The 19,899-nt window shown below is 47.2% G+C and overlaps 1 protein-coding gene across 1 annotated transcript; it reads left to right on the top strand.

Moving 5' to 3' along the window:
* The first annotated feature begins 9,101 nt into the window (after nucleotides 1–9,101).
* Nodal (nodal growth differentiation factor) lies at nucleotides 9,102–17,054 on the top strand. The gene is made up of 3 exons (XM_020161686.2): nucleotides 9,102–9,297; nucleotides 13,621–14,339; nucleotides 16,220–17,054. The coding sequence occupies exons 1-3, from the start codon at nucleotides 9,102–9,104 to the stop codon at nucleotides 16,370–16,372; spliced, it is 1,068 nt and encodes a 355-aa protein (XP_020017275.1). The 3' UTR covers nucleotides 16,373–17,054.
* The last annotated feature ends 2,845 nt before the right edge of the window (nucleotides 17,055–19,899 follow it).

Here is a 19,899-nt window from a genome sequence, read left to right as displayed (position 1 = left end):
CTTCCTCTTTAGAAAGAAGGCAACAGAAACATGTAACATGTGCATGATATTTTATGGAATGCCAGAGAGGGGTAAAAGAAGAGAGAGAGAAACAGACTACTTTGGGATCCCAAAAGTCTTAGAGCACTTCTAACTTTCATAGAAATATGTTCTATTAAGTATACTTCTATTAATGTTATCATTCGCTGGTAAATGGATGGAATTGGAGAACATCATTCTGAGTGAGGTTAGCCTGGCCCAAAAGACCACAAATCGTATGTTCTCCCTCATATGTGGACATTAGATCAAGGGCAAACACAACAAGGGGATTGGACTATGAGCACATGATAAAAGCGAGAGCACACAAGGGAGGGGTGAGGATAGGTAAGACACCTAAAAAACTAGCTAGCATTTGTTGCCCTTAACGCAGAGAAACTAAAGCAGATACCTTAAAAGCAACTGAGGCCAATAGGAAAAGGGGACCAGGAACTAGAGAAAAGGTGAGATCAAAAAGAATTAACCTAGAAGGTAACACCCACGCACAGGAAATCAATGTGAGTCAATGCCCTGTATAGCTATCCTTATCTCAACCAGCAATAACCCTTGTTCCTTCCTATTATTGCTTCTACTCTCTCTACAACAAAATTAGAAATAAGGGCAAAATAGTTTCTGCTGGGTATTGAGGGGGTGGGGGGGAGAGGGAGGGGGCGGAGTGGGTGGTAAGGGAGCGGGTGGGGGCAGGGGGGAGAAATGACCCAAGCCTTGTATGCACATATGAATAATAAAAGAAAAAAAAAGTATACTTCTATTTCAGAAGTAAAAATGCTACAAACTTGCAAACAACAAAGTTTAATCATTCCAGTTTCTTTACACTTACTAGTTTTATGAATTTTGAGTAATAATATTTACTTTTTTGGCAGTACTGGATTTTGAACTCAGGGCCTCATACTTGCTAGGAAGGCATTCTACCACCTGATTCCCTCTGCCATCTCTACATTTTTAAAGTTTATTATATTTACAACTGGGAGCATAGTTCAGTGATAGTGTTCACCTCGCATGTACAAAGCCCTAGATTCTGTCCCAGCATTGCAAAAAAAAAAGTTTATTATTTTTAATTCATTTTCACAGCTTTAGTAAGGTAAAATTGACACACAACTGCAAATTTTAAAGTATGAGTTTTGATACTTTTTTTGAGAGAGGTCAAGACAAGCTCTCACTATGTAACCCAGGCTGGCCTTAAATTCATGATTCTGTCTTAACTTCCCTATTGCAGGGATTACAAATCTGTACTATCACGCCCAGCCATTTTGAAGTTTTGACATATGTATGCAACCATCACCATAATCAACATAATAAATATATTTCTCCCCAAAGTTCCCTTTTGCCCCTTTCTTATCCATCCCTTCCTTTCTCTGCAGGCAACCATTGATCTGCTTTCTACTGCGACATTAGTTTTCATTTTTCTAGAATTTTATATACATGGTGATACCAGTATGTACTATTTTTTATCTAGTTTCTTTCATTCACCATCATTATTTTGATATTCATCCTTGTCATATGTATCAATAATTCATTTCAATATATGGGTATATCATTTATTCATTCATATTTGAATTTGAATTATTCATGGATATTTGGGTGATTTTGAATGTTGAATTATAAATATGCATTTATATATTTAATATTAATAAATATATATTATATATAAATACATATATGTATATGTGTATGTAATGCTGTGGATCAAAACCAGGGCCTGTGCATGCTAAGCAAACACTCTACCACTGAACTGTGCCCCCAGGGATTGAATTATATAATTTTATTATTAATACTTTTTGAAGATAGCAAACATTTACTGAAATAAAAAAAGGCTAAAAATATGCTATTCAACATCATAAAACTAAATAGACATCAAATTTAAATAAATTATTACAGGAATTTTTTTATGTTTTTATTGTGTATACTTTTGAAGTTATTAAAGCTTAAACGTACACAAAAAAAGTGCACTCTGACTTTGGTTTTCTCTTTATTCTTAGTAAGCGTCCTGAGTTATTATTATCATAAAGAAATTTTGGGAGGCACAGAGCAATTGTGCACATAAAGTCCTTAGCAGAGGATTCTCTGCCAACAGAGAGCTCTCCCTCAGTGTTTGCACATGCACACACACAGCCCTTTTCCCAGGCCTGGGCTCAGCTCAGAGTTGGGTCATCAAACTACAATCCAACTTGCAACTTCAGCACTGTGACTCTCACCAGAGGGGCAAAGGGGAGGTGGGAGGCAGGAGGCAGAGGTGGCTGGCTGGCTGTGGGAACCTCAGGGTGGGAGGAGAGGACTTCCTCTTGGTGGTCTCTTTGTTTGTTTCACAAAACCCTCCCATTCTGCAGGGTTCCCAGACAGGCAAGTCTTCACCTCCTGACCCTGTGGGAAGCACCACTTGGGGCTTGGGCTCCCCAAGGAGGGGCGGGGGAGGACAGCAGACTGTGGAGTTGAGAAGCCTGAGCTTCAGACAGCACTGGTCTCCAGAACTAGACCATCTTGGGCCAGTCACTCAGCCCAAGGGTGGTACCAGCCGAGCTCAGGTCACAGGTCCTGTCCGGCTTATGAGAGGATGGAGGTGAGGGCATAGCAGGAGTGATGTATGTAGCAGGTGCAACAGGCAAGGCTGGTGTCCAGACACTGGCAGGCCAAGACAGGCGTCCTCTGCCATGTGCTCAGGAAATGAGGTGGAGACCTGAGACCAGAGGAAGGTGCAAATTGGGACTGATGTCCTTTGGGTGTTCACTGGATCAAGTAGACCAAGAGGTGCCTTACCCCCTTCCACTTTGTCCTCCATTGCAGGCATTGAGTTACATGTATTCATTCAGCAAGCATGGTCTGAGTACTTGCATGTGTCACAGGAACGGTGCTGAGGCCTGGGGACCACTGATGAACTGAACAGAGTGGATCTGGTGTATGGTCTAGCATTGGGGGTTGGGGCAGATAAAAATAAATAAACAAACTAAATAAAACAAGCTAATTTCTGACTCTGGAAGCACTGTTAGGAAAATGCACCCAGAGATTTAACAGAGTACAGGAGGTCCATTTAGAATTAGATGGGGTGAGTTGGTGAAGACCGTTCTGTAGAGGGAGGTGACAAGTGACCATGTAGGGCCATGACAGCATTCGGTTTAGGTTCCCAAATTAGAAGGACTAAGGGCCTATTCCTGCATTATCACTTGCTGGGTGCTCTACCTTGGGCAAGCTGTTAGCCCCTCTGAGTCTCAGTTCCCTTACCTGTAATAAATCTCCCATCTGTTTCATAGGATCTATAGGAGGGGTCAGTTAGATAAAGTAAGCACATTATAGCACACACTTATGTCATAGAGTAGTTCTAACTCATCCAGCCAGGGCCCGATGACCACAGTCCGTTAGTCCTTATGAAGAAAGACAATGGATAGATTCTTGATTCCAGGATGTCTTTCTCTCACCCAACATACAGCATGGATACCAAACCCATTTGTCTTTAGGGCCAGGCAAATGAGTATGATAGGTGAAGGAGTGTGGAGACTGTGGCAAACAGTCCTACCTGCTACAGGAGGAGCGACCAGTCAGCTTTACACTTGACCTTAGGCAAAAGACTGAGTGATAGATAACTAGTCAGCTTTATGAAACATTCACTATGTTGAAATGAGGGCCCAGACATTTCCATCTCTCCAGTGAAGCAAAAGTCTATTTTACGCAAAATCTCAAGAATTTTTATTGTTGATGATTTAATAAAAACTTAAAAGAAAAAAACACGGTTGGAGGCAGACAAAACACTGCTGACAATCAAGGCCAGCTGCAGGCATGGTTTGCAACCTCCACTTAACAAATGCCAGGCAGGCCATCCACTCAACACTGTGCAGGATACAGAGCAAGCCAGGCACCAGGCCTGCTTCCAGAAAACTCCTGGGGGCTCAAAGACCTGTAGTCTTATAAAGTAGTGCTGGGGTGCTAGGAGCACAACCTGAAGCTGGGAGCCATGGGGGGAGGGACATTACTTGAAGAGACCCTTGAGCAGGATTATGAAGAATAAATAGGAATGTCAAGATTTTTTTTCCTGAGGCTCGGTCTCACTATGTTACGTAGGGTGTTCTTGAACTCCTGAGCTCAACTGATTCTCCCACCTCATCCTCACAAGTAGCTGCCACTGTGCCCAGCTAATAGGAATATTTTGTGAAAATAAAGAAGGCACAAAATCATTTCAGTAGAGAAAGAACAGCTTTGAACTTGGGAAAGGGAGGGTGTTTCAGTGGGGCTGGTGTTCTCTTGGAGAGGAGGGGTGTGAGCAACAGAGCAGATCAGGACCTATCTCTACTTTCAGACCACAGAGCGCCCCATATGCCCAGAGTCACCTGGATGGTACCTCCCAGCTCTGGATATCAACCTTCAAGACCCAGAGGGTGGGTCTCAGAATGGGTGGGAACATACTGAAGTTGCAAGCAGGAGCTGTGCTCAGACCCACCTCTACCATTCTGGGGATCAGATTCCTTCACTCAGGCAGCAGGTAACAGCAGGCAATGGTCTGTCATGAGTCAGAGGCTTGGGCTCTGAATCAGGAGTCAGGAGCTGCCCCTGCTTCTAGGTAGCTCACTGTTTGATGGCTGTCACTGGAGGGAGTTTAGACAACTACTCTATGATGCTTTGCTTAGAAGGGGGCTTTGCTAAATAGCTGGGGGTGAGGGAATGCTGGCTTATAGAGGGGACTTTTAAACTGTGTTGTTAGATGAGGAAGAGTTTACCAGGAAGATACAGCAGAAAGAGTCTATGAAAGGTGAGAATCCTAGGATCTTGTTTCAGGGGTAGGGAGTCATTTAATCACTTGGCAAGCACTTTTTTAGTATCTGTGTGCCAGGAGCTGTGCCAGGCATGGAGGGGTGTGATAAGGCAGGTGCCCTCCACCCTCACAAAGCTGTTGCTGTGCAATTCCTCTTCTATGGCTTTCAGAGGCTAACATACACAGTTGTCCATGAGTATCCTAGACATCTGGTGGGTACCAAAATCTGCAGACACTCAAGTCCCTTACATAAAATGGCACAGTATTTACATACAACCTGTGCACATCCTCCTATACACTTTCAATCATCTCTAATTACTTGTACTACCTAATACAATGGAAAAGCTGGGCAAATGGTGTTGTTTAGGGAAGAATGATAAAACAAAAAGTCTGTATGTATTCAGTACAGATGCAATTTTCCCTGAGTCTTTTCTGTCCAAGGTTGGTTGAATCCCCAGATGCAGAACCCTCAGATACAGAGGGATGACTGTATGTGAAGATCGCCAGTGTCAAACCTGGCATACAGCAAATGCTCATTAAATGTGTTCTTAACTCCCTGAGAATCTAGTCTGAGTTAATGTGCTGTAGACTCCCTGGATAAGCAGGTTTATTCAATTAATGAAGAAAGGAGTAACCAAATGCTACATCCACAAAGCTTTTTATACACCTTTGCTATTTATGACATTCCTGCTAATTAGATGTTATCATTTATATCCATTTTACAGTCAAGCAAGTGGCAGCTTCAACATGGTAAGTGGCTGGCCAGATATGCCAGGAGGCCTGACCTCAGGGTCCATGTACTAAGCTACACTGCACGCTGCTGCTCAGATCAGGAGGGACAGTCCTCCACAGCCTGATGGAGAGCATTGGAAAACTTCAAGGGACTTTGCCCCTGCCTCCAGCCAGCTGGGCTGGCCTCTGAGGTTATCTCCTAGGTCAGGTGACATGTCGGTCAGTCTGTCTGAGGCAGGGGAAGTGAGATGTCACTCCCCACCTGGGAAAAGGGCACTTCTGGTCTTTCTTGCAGGAAACAGACTGCAGACTAACTGATGTCCTCAACAAAAAAGGATGACTGTTAGACTCTGTTCTGAACAAAGATTTGGGTTCTTCCATGGTGTCAGAGCCTGAGAAATCGAGGAGATGAACAAGCTTTGTCAAACGTTGCAGTGGCTTTTGCTAGTCTGAGACTGAGAGAAATTCCAGATCCCCATGCAGCTCTAGGCCAATCCACATCAGAAATGTGCTGTCTGCAGCAGCGAACCCTGAGAAAGACAAGACTTCAAGAGCTTAAAAAAACTCAGTACAAGCCACTCTCCCACTCATCTTCTATGGGGACACACTAGGGGCTAAAAGAGAGCTTGGGTGACAAGCCCACTCACCCTTCACGTACTGGCTGCTTCCTCTGGTGTATTTGTGGCCTCCAGCAAGCTACCTTGCTCCCTCAGAGCTCTGTCTTCTCATCTCTGAAGTACAAATGATGATAAAATCTACACAAAGATTAGCAGAATGGCTGATACATTTCAACCTGACAAATATTAGCAGTTGCTGTTATCATGCACTTTAACTCAGTCAAAATGCACATAGTGAGCTGGAGGTGTGGCTCAGGTGGTAGTGCCTGCCTTGCAAGCATGAGGCCCTGAGTTCAAACCCCAGTACTGCCAATAAGATAAGTTTAAAAACAGCTTAAAAATGCACATAGTGCAAGGGACACAGGATGCAAAGAGCTTCATTCTTAATTTCAAGAAACTTCTAGTCCACTGTGCAAAGTAGATATATCACCTTTTTTGTTCTTTCCCCAATCTTTTTGATGTTACTGGGATTTGACCCCAAGGCCTACTAGGCAGGAGCTCTAACACTTGAGCCACTCCACCAGCCCTTTCTTCCCAATCTTGATGGACATAGCTGCCAGGGATAACCTGAATTCTAAGACGCCAGTATTAGGAAGCTTGGGATCTGGAGTTGACTTGCTGTCCTTCCTGGCACCTCCCCTCATCCCATGTATTGCCATTCCTGGTGCCATGCCATAGCCAACCCCTTCCCCAGCCCCTCCCTCAGTCTATTATTGATTTATATATGCATATGAGCAGGAGGTCCCTAGCCTCTGGGAAGAAGACAGGGGCTCACAGCCAGGGAATCCTGGGCTAGGGCAGAAGAACAACGTGTGTGTGTGTGTGTGTGTGTGTGTGTGTGTGTGTGTGTGTGTGTGTGTAATCCTTTGTAGTTACAGAGTTTGTGAAGCATTTTTACATTCATTTCACTCGATCTGCACAGGAAGAGGTATCTTCAGCTATATTTTACATGGGAGGAAACTGAATTTAGAAAGATGGGTTCCAAACTGCAAGTAGAACCTTGGCCCACCCAGGTTCCCAAATCCTTCTGATAAGAATCACTGGGGTGCTTGCTAAACACGTAGATTACCATGTCTTCTCTCCAAATTCAAATTCTGAAAATCTGGATGGGACTCAGGAATCCAGGGTTTAGCAAACACCTCTGGAAACACTTGTTCTCCGGCAAGTCTGGACACAGTGCTAATTACTGACATGTTCACTAAATTTCTTTGGATTGTCAGGGCCCATGATAGGTTGCAACCTGGGTCTCTGGATTCCTGGGCCAGGCCCCTTTCAACTGGGTGGAACAGCTTCCTCCTGGAGGACACAGGCTTGCAGCTCCCCGTGGAGTCTGCTGGGCCTCCTTCCATTTTCTAACACTTGCTCAGGTCTGGGCCCATGGTTCTTTGGAACTGGAAACATCCTGTTGCAGAGCCAAAGTGTATAAAGCACTTAACCTTGTGCCTGGCACATAGTAAGTGTTCAGTGAACGTTAGCCAAGCTGCTAATGCACTCGTCCAGGCTGGAAAAGGGAAGGGGTGGGGGTGGGGAGTCACAGAGAAGAAAGCCCTCCAGCATTGAAGAAAACAGAGAGGCCAGACTCCGGGGCAGGAATTTACATTTCTTTAAAGGTAATTCCAGCCTTGAACTTCCTTGTCGAGGGAGGCAACGCAAGGATCATTGCAAGTCAAATAAGTCACAGGCCCATTTGTCCTATTTATCATTGCAGAATATACTAACATTATTATATATTAAGGCTTTAACAGCGATCCTTTTCTTAGTAGCATTGTATGACCCACACACACTAGAAATTTTCACAACCAATTTCATTTTCAAGACCTTCCTCCTAACTACTTCATTCCTATGAATTCAAGAAAACAATTTTCTACCCTTTTAACTTTAGATCTATTTATATGGCATTTCCCTATATCCACTATTATATCAAGCATCCCCCCAATAAACCTAAGAAATAAGTCTGATAAAGAGTTACTTTGATAGAGTAAATAACCAGAGTTTAATTCCTTGTGAAATAAGGTGCAGGGTTCAGGGAGATGGAGTGCTTGGTCCTGACTGGAACCCAGGTCTCCAGTGGCCCTGCCACTGCAGGCAACACCTTTTTTTCTTTTTTTAACATCATTGAGGTGACAGGTGCCTGCCAGGGAGAAGAGCCTGCTGTCATCCAAGTCATCCATGTTAGCTACACCTGGGACTTCAGCTTGTACGGACCACTTCCTTTTTCAATGATGAAGTCTTCATCTCCTACCATTCCCCAGGAGAGCACTTCCATATTTGAAGCTGGCATTGGCTCCCATGGACCTTTTCCTGAAGCTCACCATTGTTTCTGCGAACATAGCGTGTCCACTATTTTGCTGGAGGCTGACCCTCCACACAGGCCCTGCCACAGAAAGCTGCACCTTTACAGCCAGATTGGGCAAACTACCCTAGGCTCAGCCTGCCAAGAAGCTGAGAATTTTCCCCAGAACTCCCTATCTGCTTCTTGATGCTCCAGACATCATTTTGGAACTGGAAGGGGACAGACAAGATTCCAGGTGAGGCACAGTAAGGAAGCCATTTTTTGTGGTGCTGAGGATAGCACTAGGGTATCGTGCACACTAGGCAAATGCTCCGCCACTAAGTTACATCTCCAGCGCAAGGAAGCCGCAATTAGGTTGCTGGGAGTTCGCCGGGAGTAAGCCTGCTCTGTCTCAGCAATAAGATTTTCTAGCTAGAGGAGCAAGGTGCCAGGCTGTCCAGACCCACAGACAAGGAGCCCAGATCACATCCCTGGATCCAAGGCCTTTTGCCCTTTTGTGGGTCTTCTCTTTATCAGACACAGATCTCACCCTCCCACAGCAGGGGCACCCTCAGCATCCTCCTCCCCTTGCAGGGAGGTTATAGGTTCTTAAAGCTGCTCGCGAGGGAGGAAGGGCAGGGGCGGGGCAGCGGCGGCCCAGGATATAAGGGGCGGAGGCGCAGTTTTCAGCTCCAGCCAGCCCACCATGCGCGCCCACCACCTCCCGTTCCTCCTCCTGCACGCCTGGTGGGTGCTGCTGCAGGCGGGCGCCGCGAGCGTGGCCACTGTGCCGCTATGGGTGCCGGGGCAGCCCTCGTCGCAGTCCCCTCTGTCGTACATGCTGAGTCTCTACCGCAACCCACTACCTCGGGCAGACATCATCCGCAGCCTGCAAGCGCAAGGTAGGCTGCGCGCCCCGCCCCGCCCATCCCGCACGGTGGGGCGCCTGGGGCCGACGCCCCTTCCAGATTCCGGAAGTGTGCGGGGGGTGAGGGGAGGATGCAGCTGGGTGCTGGGTGGCCGCGGTCCAAGGTACCCTGCCCAGGGCTCCAAGGGCACATGCAGGGTCTGGCTCTGCTGGTGTTTCCGTGTCGGCAGGCTTGGGCGCAGGGCTGCTGGCGAGTGGGAAGGGATCCCAGCGTCCAGGGAGTATCTTCTACTGGGACCACTGCCTCGCAGGTCCTGATCTGGGGTGCGTAGAGCGCAGTACTGTAGGGTGGGAACCTAATTGCGCCACTCTCATCTCGGCAGCCCTTGCAGTCTTGGCAGTCACGTGCCCGGGAGCCTCAGTTTGCGCATCTGTAGAATAGGCTGGGGACGACGCTCGTAAAACGCTCGGCTCAGACCCAGCATAATAATAAAAGGTCATTATTGCTGGAATTATCTCGTCGAATTTTTTCTTTTTTTTGCGAGGAAGGGCGAATGGGGAACATCGTGGATTAGGGTTCACAGAACCGAGATTAGGGTTCACAGAACCGAGATTAGGGATGGGGGGTATTGAAGTCGAGAATTGAGGCATCCCTGGGCGTTCGAGCCCTGGCTCGGGAAGTGTCAGGTGACCCTGGTGACCCTGGATAAGGAGCCTAGATTTGATTTGGAGTACATGTGTCGGGGACAGCACTCCGCAGTGACCTGAGAGTGTCGCCCTCTGCACGAGGCAGCGCGACCTGGGGACCGAGCGCGGCGGGCAGGTGGGTGCCGAGAAGGATCCCTGACCCAGGACCCCCTTCCCTGATGCAATCCACATCCCGCCACCTGGGCAGCTCTACCGCCCGGTGCCTCCCTCCGTCTGCGGGGGCCAGACGGCCCTCCCCGGGGCGGGGGCGCAATCCACATCCTCTAATCTGATCTGCCCGCTGCCCGCTGGCCCTCGTGGCCCAGAGGCGGGGCTGCTAGCTCCCCGACCCGCTGAGTCGGGGTGAGATGCTGGTGACCCTCTCCGGAAGGGTCATCTGGGGACCTACCAGACAAGGGACACCCTGGAGGGCGAGGCGATGGGAAATTTGCTAGAGTGCTCGGCCTCTCCGCCAGGGGAGCAGAACGCACCGCAGGTGGGATGTGGGAAATGGGGGGAGGGCGCGCTTTTCCAATTCACTTCCTTCTGGAAAGTTTTTGAAGGTTTGTGTGTGAATGGGACAGACTGGGAATGTGGAAAATGGGTTCTGGTCCTTCAGTCCTGCTTCCCAATTTGCCTGTGTGTTCGTGGCACATCACCACGAACCACATACATAACAAATTTTGCCATTTTAACCTTTTTTGCTTTTTTTTTTTTTTTTTTTTGCCATATTGGGGATTGAACTAGGACTTGAGCCATGCCCCCCAGCCCTTTTTTGTTGTTTCGTATTTTGCTTCTGACACAGGCTGCCCTCCATTACTGATTCTCTTGACTCTGCCTCTCAAGTAGCTGGGATTACAAGTGTGAACCACCACACCCGCCTCATTTTAACCATTTTTAAGTATGCAGTGGCAATAATCACCTTGACATTCCTGTGAATTGCCTCATTTTCTAAGAGCAGTAAGAAAAGCCAGCTTGGAAAAGGGGTGTCCTAAGCCAGCTCCCTTCCCTCTGGGGTGCATTTGTAAGCTGCATCACCAGAGCTTGAAGTTGAGAGTTGGAGTCTAAAATTAAGTTTGCCTGTGTGTCACTGTTTAACCTTCACCTTGGACCTTCAGTTTCCAATCTGAAAATGGTGGGGGTGGAAGAGCTGGGGGGATTAGGAGACAGTGCTTGTAAAGCATTTGGTAGTGGGAAGCAGCCAATGGCTATGCCACTTACAATCTATAGTGGCCTTTTACAGCCCCTGCCTTCCAAGGACCCAACTTCCTTTTTTAGAGTTGGAAGTGGGCCAAAGTACCACTGGCCTGTGCAGCTAAGTCTGCATTCAGCCTACGGATGGGGTTCAGAGTGCCCATAAATCCTTTCCTCATACCCATCCCAGTCACATTTGTTGTACTAGTTGGGGAGATGTGGGTTTTTGGGGGCTTTTTTCCCCCCTAGGAGAACATTCCGACCTTGCATCTGTCTTCAGTGACTGCCAAAAGATTAGGAACCCCCTATTCTAAATGAGCTAGGGTCCTGATCAGGGAGCTCGAATCAGGGCTTGTGTCCAGGAAGCCCTGGTGGGGAGAGGGGGTGGAGTCACAGATGTGGAGCAGTCCCTTCTTGCCTCTCCATGCACACCTCCCGTCTTGTTTGTGTGTGACTGTGTGCCCCTGTCCAGGGCCTCACTGCCTGGCTAGACACCTGCATTTCTAAGTTGAACTCAGGTACTAAGTAGGAAGCTGAAGACAGCCAACATTTACTGGAGTTTGGTATGCTGGGAAAAGAATTCTACATGCATTATCTCAGTTAATCATAACACTCCTATAAGGTAGACCCTGTTACTATCTCCCTTTTACAAAGAGGGAAACCGAGTCCCAGAGAAGGAAAGGAACCTAACCAATGTCAAACAGTAAGTGGCAGAATTGGAACTTTAATGGAGAGACTCCTGGGGTCCTTGCTGTTAACTGATAAGCAGGAGTGCCTTTCTCTAGAGAGCCACTTGCAGAAGCTGCAGATAAAACATTTTCAAATCACAGGTCTACTGGCACAGGTAGCCAGAAGTTGCTACAGTGTCCGACCTAACTCCAGATAGGTGGCTGCAAGGCAACGCAGCCACGCAGCCACGGGTGTCCTCCCCACACCTCTGGAGAGAGTTGCTAGTCAGGGGCGGGTTATTACCTCCTGCAAGTGCTAATGAGGAGGGAAGTGGAAATTAAGTGAAAAGGGCAGCTGGAGATACCAGGGGGCTGAAGCTGGGAATTACCCCATTATAATCCAGGCTGAATTCCCCAGAGAAACCAGACCAAAGATGCTCTGAGACAATTTAAAAAAATACACTGTTATCTGTTATGTGGTTCACCCAGACTGGACCTAACCATGCTCACCACTACCTCCAAAGTCTATTCATGAACGGGCTTCAGACTCCCAGTTTTTGTTTCTAATGAGTAACTCCTGATTTTTCAAACCATTTTATTTCCCTGGGCCCTCGTGCATTGTTACTCCCACTGCAAAGAAGAGGTTTATAGCCTGGTTAGGCTTGAAAAAAGTGACCTGAAAATCCACAAATATGTGCTAGTTCCAGGCTTCAGACAGAATTAGTATGGGACTAAAATAAATGGAGTATTACCTACTCCAGTCTCACCCAGTTTGAACTTGGGTGGGTAGAGTGGGGCTGTGTGTGGATGTGTGATTGCTGTGTGTCTGCCTTAGGTGTGTGAAAGATCTGAGGCAAGGGCATTTGTGAGCATCTTGTAGGTAAATAGAAAGGACCACTGGATGAAAAACTGAAGTCCCTGCAAAGCTATGCCTAAAACACCTTTAGAATCCTGTAATCCTAGCTACTAGGAGGCAGCGATCAGGAGGATCATGGTTTGAAGCCAACTTGGGCAAATAGTTCGTGAGATCCTATCTCGAAAATACCCAACACAAAACAGGGCTGGTGGAGTGGCTCGAGTAGTAGAGTGCCCACCTAGGAAATGTGAGGCTCTGAGCTCAAACCTCAGTACTGTTGTGGGGTGTTTGGGGAGAGAAACCTATTTGTATGGCTACTGACAATTCCTGAAGTTACTTTCTCCCTCCTTAGGAAGGATGGAGAGAGGGTGGCGGCTGCCTTCAGGCTCTGTTGCCTACGCCTCCCTGAGAGCACTGAGGTTCCTGCCATATTCACATTTACCTCAATGTGTCTGTGAAACAGGCTACCCTGTCTACTGAGCAAACAGCCTGAGAAGGGGGTTTGCTTCAGGCTCATAGGACAGACAAGTGGAAGCCCAGGGTTTAGGGTGGAAGACTTGGGTTTGGCCATAAGACTGAGTGACAGTAGAGAAGGGGAGGTGGAACTCAACCAGTTCTTACCAATTGTTCTCTGACTGCAGAGGATGCCTTGAAGGGGGGCTGGCAAAATAGTGACTTGGAGGACTTTGCACTCAGGAACATCCAGGTTTGCTCCTGGCTTTTGTCACCTTTCAAGATGGACACCTGGGACAAGTCCTTTAGCCTCCATTTTCCTGATCTGTAAAATGGATTCAATGACATTAGAGTCAATAACTAGAAAGAGTGGGGTGAGGATGAGAGGTGTCAGATAGAAAGGAAGTAAGGGCTCGTACACTAGCTTGGGTTGTTGTGACGTGACTCAGGCTGGGGCAGCCCCTCTTACGTACTTTTTCCTGGTTTTCTCTTCCCCCAGATGTGGAGATGGATGGGCAGAACTGGACCTTTGCTTTTGACTTCTCCTTCCTGAGCCAAGAGGAGGACCTGGCATGGGCTGAGCTCCGACTGCAGCTGTCCAGTCCTGTGGACCTTCCCACTGAGGGTCTGCTAACCATTGAGATTTTCCATCAGCCAAAGCTGGATGCTGAGCAGGACCCAGCTGACTGCCTAGAGCGTCTCCGGATGGAGCTGTTCACTGTCACTCTGTCCCAGGTCACCTTTTCCTCAGGTAGCATGGTCCTGGAGGTGACTAGGCCACTCTCCAAATGGCTAAAGGACCCCAGAGCACTGGAGAAACAGATGTCCAGTCTGGCTAGAGAATGCTGGCGGCGACCCTCAACCCCTCCTGTCACTGTCACCAGCACCAATGTGGTCCTCATGCTGTACTCCAACCTGTCACAGGAACAGAAGCAGCTGGGCAGTTCCACTTTGTTATGGGAAGCAGAGAGCTCCTGGCGGGCACAGGAAGGACGGCTCTCCCAGGAGAGGGGCTGGTGGGGCAAGAGGAACCGCCGACATCAGTCACCAGACCGAAGCCAACTGTGTAGGAAAGTCAAGTTCCAGGTGGACTTCAATCTGATCGGTTGGGGCTCCTGGATCATCTACCCCAAGCAGTATAATGCCTATCGCTGTGAGGGCGAGTGTCCTAACCCTGTGGGTGAGGAGTTCCACCCCACCAACCATGCTTACATTCAGGTATGATGCCAGGGCATGGTGACAGGCTATTGTACAGGGGGCACAACTTTAGCTTTGCTATCAAATTATGGTGTTCAGTCATTTGAGCTTTTCAATATGTCAGATCCTGTGTGAGGTCCTGGGGAGGATGCCCAGTCACAGTATGGGGTTGTGCCCTGTGGGATGGCGTTGAACGCACTGCTTTCCTGGGACTTTCCTTTTCTTTCATAAAATTAGGGGGTGGAGTTAGAATATAGGGTCTCAGCTCTTCCCCAGCCCTGACATTCTAGGAAAGGAAGTTCAGAATCTGGACTTCGGAAACTCATAGGCCTGAGTTTTACTCCTATACATTAACTTTGAACTATCAAGTTGCTTATTCTATCAAGCCTCAGTTTTCCCATGTGAGCATTGGGGAGGGCGGTGCCTTATTTCATGAGATGCTATACTTGAGGTGACAGGCAGTAGGCATGTTAGATGTTGTATCATCATTACTTGAAGTCTAATTTACTGATAAAAATGGAGTCATGTTTATGCGGCCATGTACAATAATGCTGTCACAGCCACAGTACTTTTGCTGCTTAAGATAGGAGTTGACTATCCATTTTACAGCAGTAGAAAAGGCCAAAGACTGACACCAGGCTCCACTTACAAGCTTAAGGTCTAGGAGGTGGTAGAGGGAGAGACAGAGGATTGGTGAGTTAGGAAGGGGAATGAGATGGAGAGAACAGAGCCTAAGGTGGTGGTCCTGGTGCTAGAAGTGGCTCTGTCCTGCTCTCAAGTGTTGGGATTATAGCTATATACCACCACATCTGGCTCTTGATTTTTTTTTTTTTTTTTTTTTTGTACTTAGGTTTGAACTCCCTAGGCAGGTGCTCTACTGCTTGAGCCATGCCTCCAGCCCTTTCTACTGTGGCTGGAAAGAATTTTCATTTTTGCCCAGGCTGCCCTGGACCTGTGATCCTCCTATTTTATGCCTCCCACCATCACTGGGATGATAGGCATGTACAACTATACCCCATTTTTTTTCCATTGAGATGGAATCTTGCAAACTTTTTTGCCCAGGCTGGCCTGGAACCTCCATCCTCCCAATCTCAGTCTGCTGCCTAGCTTGGGATGACAGATGCAAGCCACTCTGTCCAACTACTGGTTGAGATGGAGACTCGTTAACTTTTTACTTGGGCTGGCCTCGAATCGTGATCATCCTGATCTCTTACCTCTCAAGTAACTAGGATTACAAGCATGAGTCACCAGTGCCAGACTGAAATTTTTTTGAAATTGGTATTCATTCTAGACTAGAACAGTAGGACAGGCATATAAGTTAAGTTACCACTCTATCCAGACACATATAACCATTTTTAGGGTGCTAGAGATAGACTCGAGGGCTTTACGCATGGTAAGCAAACACTCTACTTCTGAACTACACCCTTAGTCCACATGTAACTTTTAAAATCTTTAAGAGTTAGAATAAAGCTAAAATTATTTGAGATGTTAGAGTTGATATATTAAAACAATTTTCTTCTATTTTTGTCTAAGAAACTGGTTTCACTTTTTTTTTTTTTTCCATGTACTGGGTTTGAACTCAGGGTCTCCCACAATAGACAGGTACTCTACTATTTGAGCCATGCCCCAATCCTTTTTGCTTTAGTTATTTTTGGGATAGGGTCTTGAGTTTATGCCCAGCCTGGCCTGGACATTGATCCTCCTATCTATGTGTCCTACATAGCTGGGGTGACAGGCACACACTACCATGCCAAGCTTTTATTGGCTGAGATGGAGTCTTGAGAACTTTTTGCCCAGGCTGTCTTTGAATCTTTTGCCCAGCTGTTTCTCTCTTTAGCCAAAACTAAAACTATTCTGCCCTCCCTTAAATGTGAACTGACCCACTCCCCCTTCCCTTTCAGAGTCTGCTAAAACGCTACCAGCCCCACCGGGTCCCTTCCACCTGCTGTGCTCCAGTAAAGACCAAGCCACTGAGTATGCTGTATGTGGACAATGGCAGAGTGCTCCTGGAGCATCATAAGGATATGATCGTGGAAGAGTGTGGGTGCCTCTGACAAGCCCCGGGGGAAGGCCAGACTGGCCTGCACTCTAGAAGGTTGGGAAGCTCCTGGAAGACACAATAGCATCTATCCAGGGAGGAGAAACAGAAGTGGCTGTGCCCACCAGACCTGAAGAGGAAGGGCTGCCCACTGTAAGTGCAGGGCTCTGCTGAAGCCAGAGGCCCCTGTTGGGAAGAGAGGTGAGAAAGCCTGGCAGGGGGCTTGCTGGGTTCTCTTTCTGAAAAGATAGTGGCAACTAAAACCACAACAGCAAGAGCTTTCCCGATTTTTTAAACTTGTGAAAAAAAATTGTGTACACAATGGAGCATATGTGCATTTATTTTTTGAGGCTATCTATAGCTTTTGTGTATTCTCAAAAGTGGTCTGTGACCCACCACCCCTTCCCAAAGATTAGTATCATTGTATTAAATTAAAGCTAGTCTTTTAGCTCTAAAGCTAGGTTAGGAGAGCCCATCTTTCTGGATGGCCAGCAGCAATCTGTTGGTTGTATCCAAAGGCTCCTTGGTGTGGTCTTTGCTAATTAGTTGCACAAACAATAAAGCCATTGTCCAATTCTTCTAAACCAGCTGGTCCTCTTGGACTGGCCACGTTATACTACAGAAGCTGGAGCCTTCAGATGTCCCTGTCAGTCTGCTTGGCAGACACAATCCAAGTCTATTAAAGTTGGCGATAATTCACTCCAGTCTCAATGTGTGCTGTGTATGAGGGCCTCAAGGTTCCTGGTTAACAAGGGTGAAGGCCGTACCCTGAGTGGCCAGAGATGGGGTTGTGGTTATACTTCAACCACTGAGAAGCTGTGTGACCTATAAAATGAAAGGTGGCAGATCCTGAGGCATTCATATGAGAGGTCTGTTAGGGGCTGGAGGTGTGGCTCAATGGTAGAGCACTTGCTTAACATGCACAAGGCCCTGAGTTCAGTCGCGAGTTTTATTGGCAGGCTCAGAAGAGCCATAAGCTTTAAGCTATAGATTGGCCTCTGGGCCTTATCCCCATCTCCCTGTAAAGCTTACAAGGCCTGCTAAATCCAGTCACTGCCAGTTCCCTTTTTGTCTAACCATTATCAGCTTCTTTGCTACTCAGGGTTCTAAGACAGCAAACAGCAAAGGAACACAAGCTTCCTATAGGAAGCTCTACCACAAACACCTGAGCACAAGTTTCCATCTTCTGGATGCAAAAACCCTAAAGTTCAGCATTGTGAAAATAGGGGCTCTGCTTTTGTTTGGTGGGGTGAGTGGGCCATTTTATGGGGAATGCGAGTACATGGAAATCTAGCCTCTACTCTATTTCCCAGGAAGCCCCTGCACTTATGCTCTGGCCTTACAACCCCAGTTGTGTGGAAACCCACCTGAGACTCCGCTGCATCCTTGGTGGAGTCAAGGCAGTAGTCCTGGCCTAGGCAGGGGGCTGCATTTGCTAAAGTTAAGCCTGGGTTTGAGGAACCTCAAGGCCTTGATCAACAAAGCTGACTTCACCGCTCATTTCCTGCACTGGAAAGAGATCTACAAAAATCTAGTTACAATAGAATCTTGCATTTTACTTTTGAGAACAGGAGTGCTGGGGCTTCTTTTGATATCGGCTTGTTCCATTCCCTTTCCTGAATGAGACCCCAGGGTGGCCTCAGCCTGGCCACAGCAGAGCTGAGCTCTGGTCTCCTAAGCTCTAGGGGCACTGTCCTTAATAGCATCTAGAGAATTTGTTCCCCTAGTTTTGACCAAGTTTTGGATCACAACCTTGGCCTTCGAAGCCCAATATTTGAACCAAACCCCACCGACCCAGCGTTCTGGAGGAGTGAAAAATCACACCCAGGGCTTCTGGGATTTTTACTCAGTAGGTGTTAGTTCTTATATGGGGGCTGGGGCAGGAAAGCAAAAAGTGACTGGGCTTAGCAGGCCTTGTAAGCTTTATAGGGAGATGGGGATAAGGCCCAGCTTGTGGGATTTAACTGCTCTATTAAACTTCCCAGATGGCATGGTTTTGCCTTATGTCTAGCAGAAGACACAGGCACAAAGTAGCAGAACTCCATTTGTTGATGGCTGCCTAGAAAAGATGCTTGCTATGCAGCAGCAGGGAGGGTCTCTGCTGCCTGGTCAGGAATATTTGGGCAAAACCTACCACACCGCAGCCCAACATGGGATACCAGAGGCTCTGTGGTCCTTTTTTTTTTTTTAAGAGTCTACAGTTAGTTAATTTACACAAAATTTTAGGATAGTAATTATGATCGACAACATTAGTTTAGAAATGTCAAGGTCTCCTTTCTACAATAAGGAATACACGGACATCAGGTTTTTTTGGCCTTGTGGTCTTAAGAGAAAGGACTGCCCTGTCCTCTAATAGAAGTTATTAACTGCTCTCAAGGAAAAGGGCTGCAGTTCATCGAACAGTGCCAAGTCAGAATTGTGAGTGGGAAAAACTGGATTCCTTACTCCTTGGCCAGGGAAGTGGGAGGGCCTTGCAGTAGGCAGGAATAAAAAAAGGAAAGACCTTTGTAAGAGCAGAAACACTAGGGAGTTTATCTCCTTCTTGAAAAACCCCTTTATTAGCAGGAAGCTCCTGTCCCACTATCCTAATGACTTGGGGCAGAGTACAGGATGTATGAAAGGCTTTCAAAGTTCTTTAGTCCTAGAGGTCCACGCATAGTTGCTGGGCCCACACTTGTACCTGAGGGAAACCCAACCGAATTGGCCTGGTTGTTCACACCAGCTGGGTTGGCCTTGAGTTCTTTAACAAGAGCTATTTATCAAACTTACTCTGCCAGACACCACAAGTGCTTTACCTGAGAAGTTACTTCTTAGCCCTGTTTTAGAGAAACCCAAGGCTTAGAGCTCTTAGAATCCTGCTGGAGGTGACACAGCTCCTAAGCAGCAGTTAGAACCAGAGTGCCAGACTCTAATGCTAGCACCACAAACCTTCATTATGTTCCTAGCAGAAAGACTCCAAATCTAATTTATCCCATGAGCCTCTATTCACAGCCACTCAGGAAAGGACAGTCTTGCTCTCAATACGTGACTTGCTGGATTAATGACAGCAAGGAAGCTGGTGCGCATGCAACATGGCGTAGTTTATTAATAGGCATCAGACATGATGGATGTTTAAGAAGTACTCCTAAGGGTCAGGGCAGCCCCTCTTCAGAGAAGGGAAAGGCTGTTTGTGCTTTCTCAAGGCTGACACCCTGAGAAAGGCCTCCTTGGGTACATCCCAGCCCAGTACCCATACATTCACCTCCAAGCTCCTGAGCACATGGGGTCATGCTCTCAAGGAAAGCGTCACATTGCCTGGCCTTTGCAGAATTGACAAAGTGCTCCATTAATGTTGAGAACCCTAATGTACCAACTAGCTCTGCTTATCTCCCCCACCAGCTATGACTACCCAAATGTGAAACCCTCAACAGATATTCATCTGAAAAATTTAAAACATTAAAACACTAGTTGGGGCTGGGTTGTGACTCAGTGGTAGAGTGTGTGATTATGTGCAAGGCCCTGGGTTTAATCCCCAGCACTACAAAACATAAAAAAACACCCAAG

Source organism: Castor canadensis, chromosome 7 (genome assembly GCF_047511655.1).
Source record: "Castor canadensis chromosome 7, mCasCan1.hap1v2, whole genome shotgun sequence".
NCBI lineage: Eukaryota > Metazoa > Chordata > Mammalia > Rodentia > Castoridae > Castor > Castor canadensis.
The sequence above is the reverse complement of the archived record's forward strand: the minus strand, read 5'-3'. Positions and strand labels throughout refer to the sequence as shown.

What these genes read in the sequence shown, in the direction of transcription:
- Nodal (XM_020161686.2), top strand. Translation starts at nt 9,102, where the DNA reads ATGCGCGCCCACCACCTCCCGTTCCTCCTCCTGCACGCCTGGTGGGTG. An exon ending in CCGCAGCCTGCAAGCGCAAG is followed by an intron (nt 9,298 to 13,620) that starts GTAGGCTGCGCG and finishes CTCTTCCCCCAG; the next exon opens with ATGTGGAGATGGATGGGCAG. An exon ending in CCAACCATGCTTACATTCAG is followed by an intron (nt 14,340 to 16,219) that starts GTATGATGCCAG and finishes CTTCCCTTTCAG; the next exon opens with AGTCTGCTAAAACGCTACCA.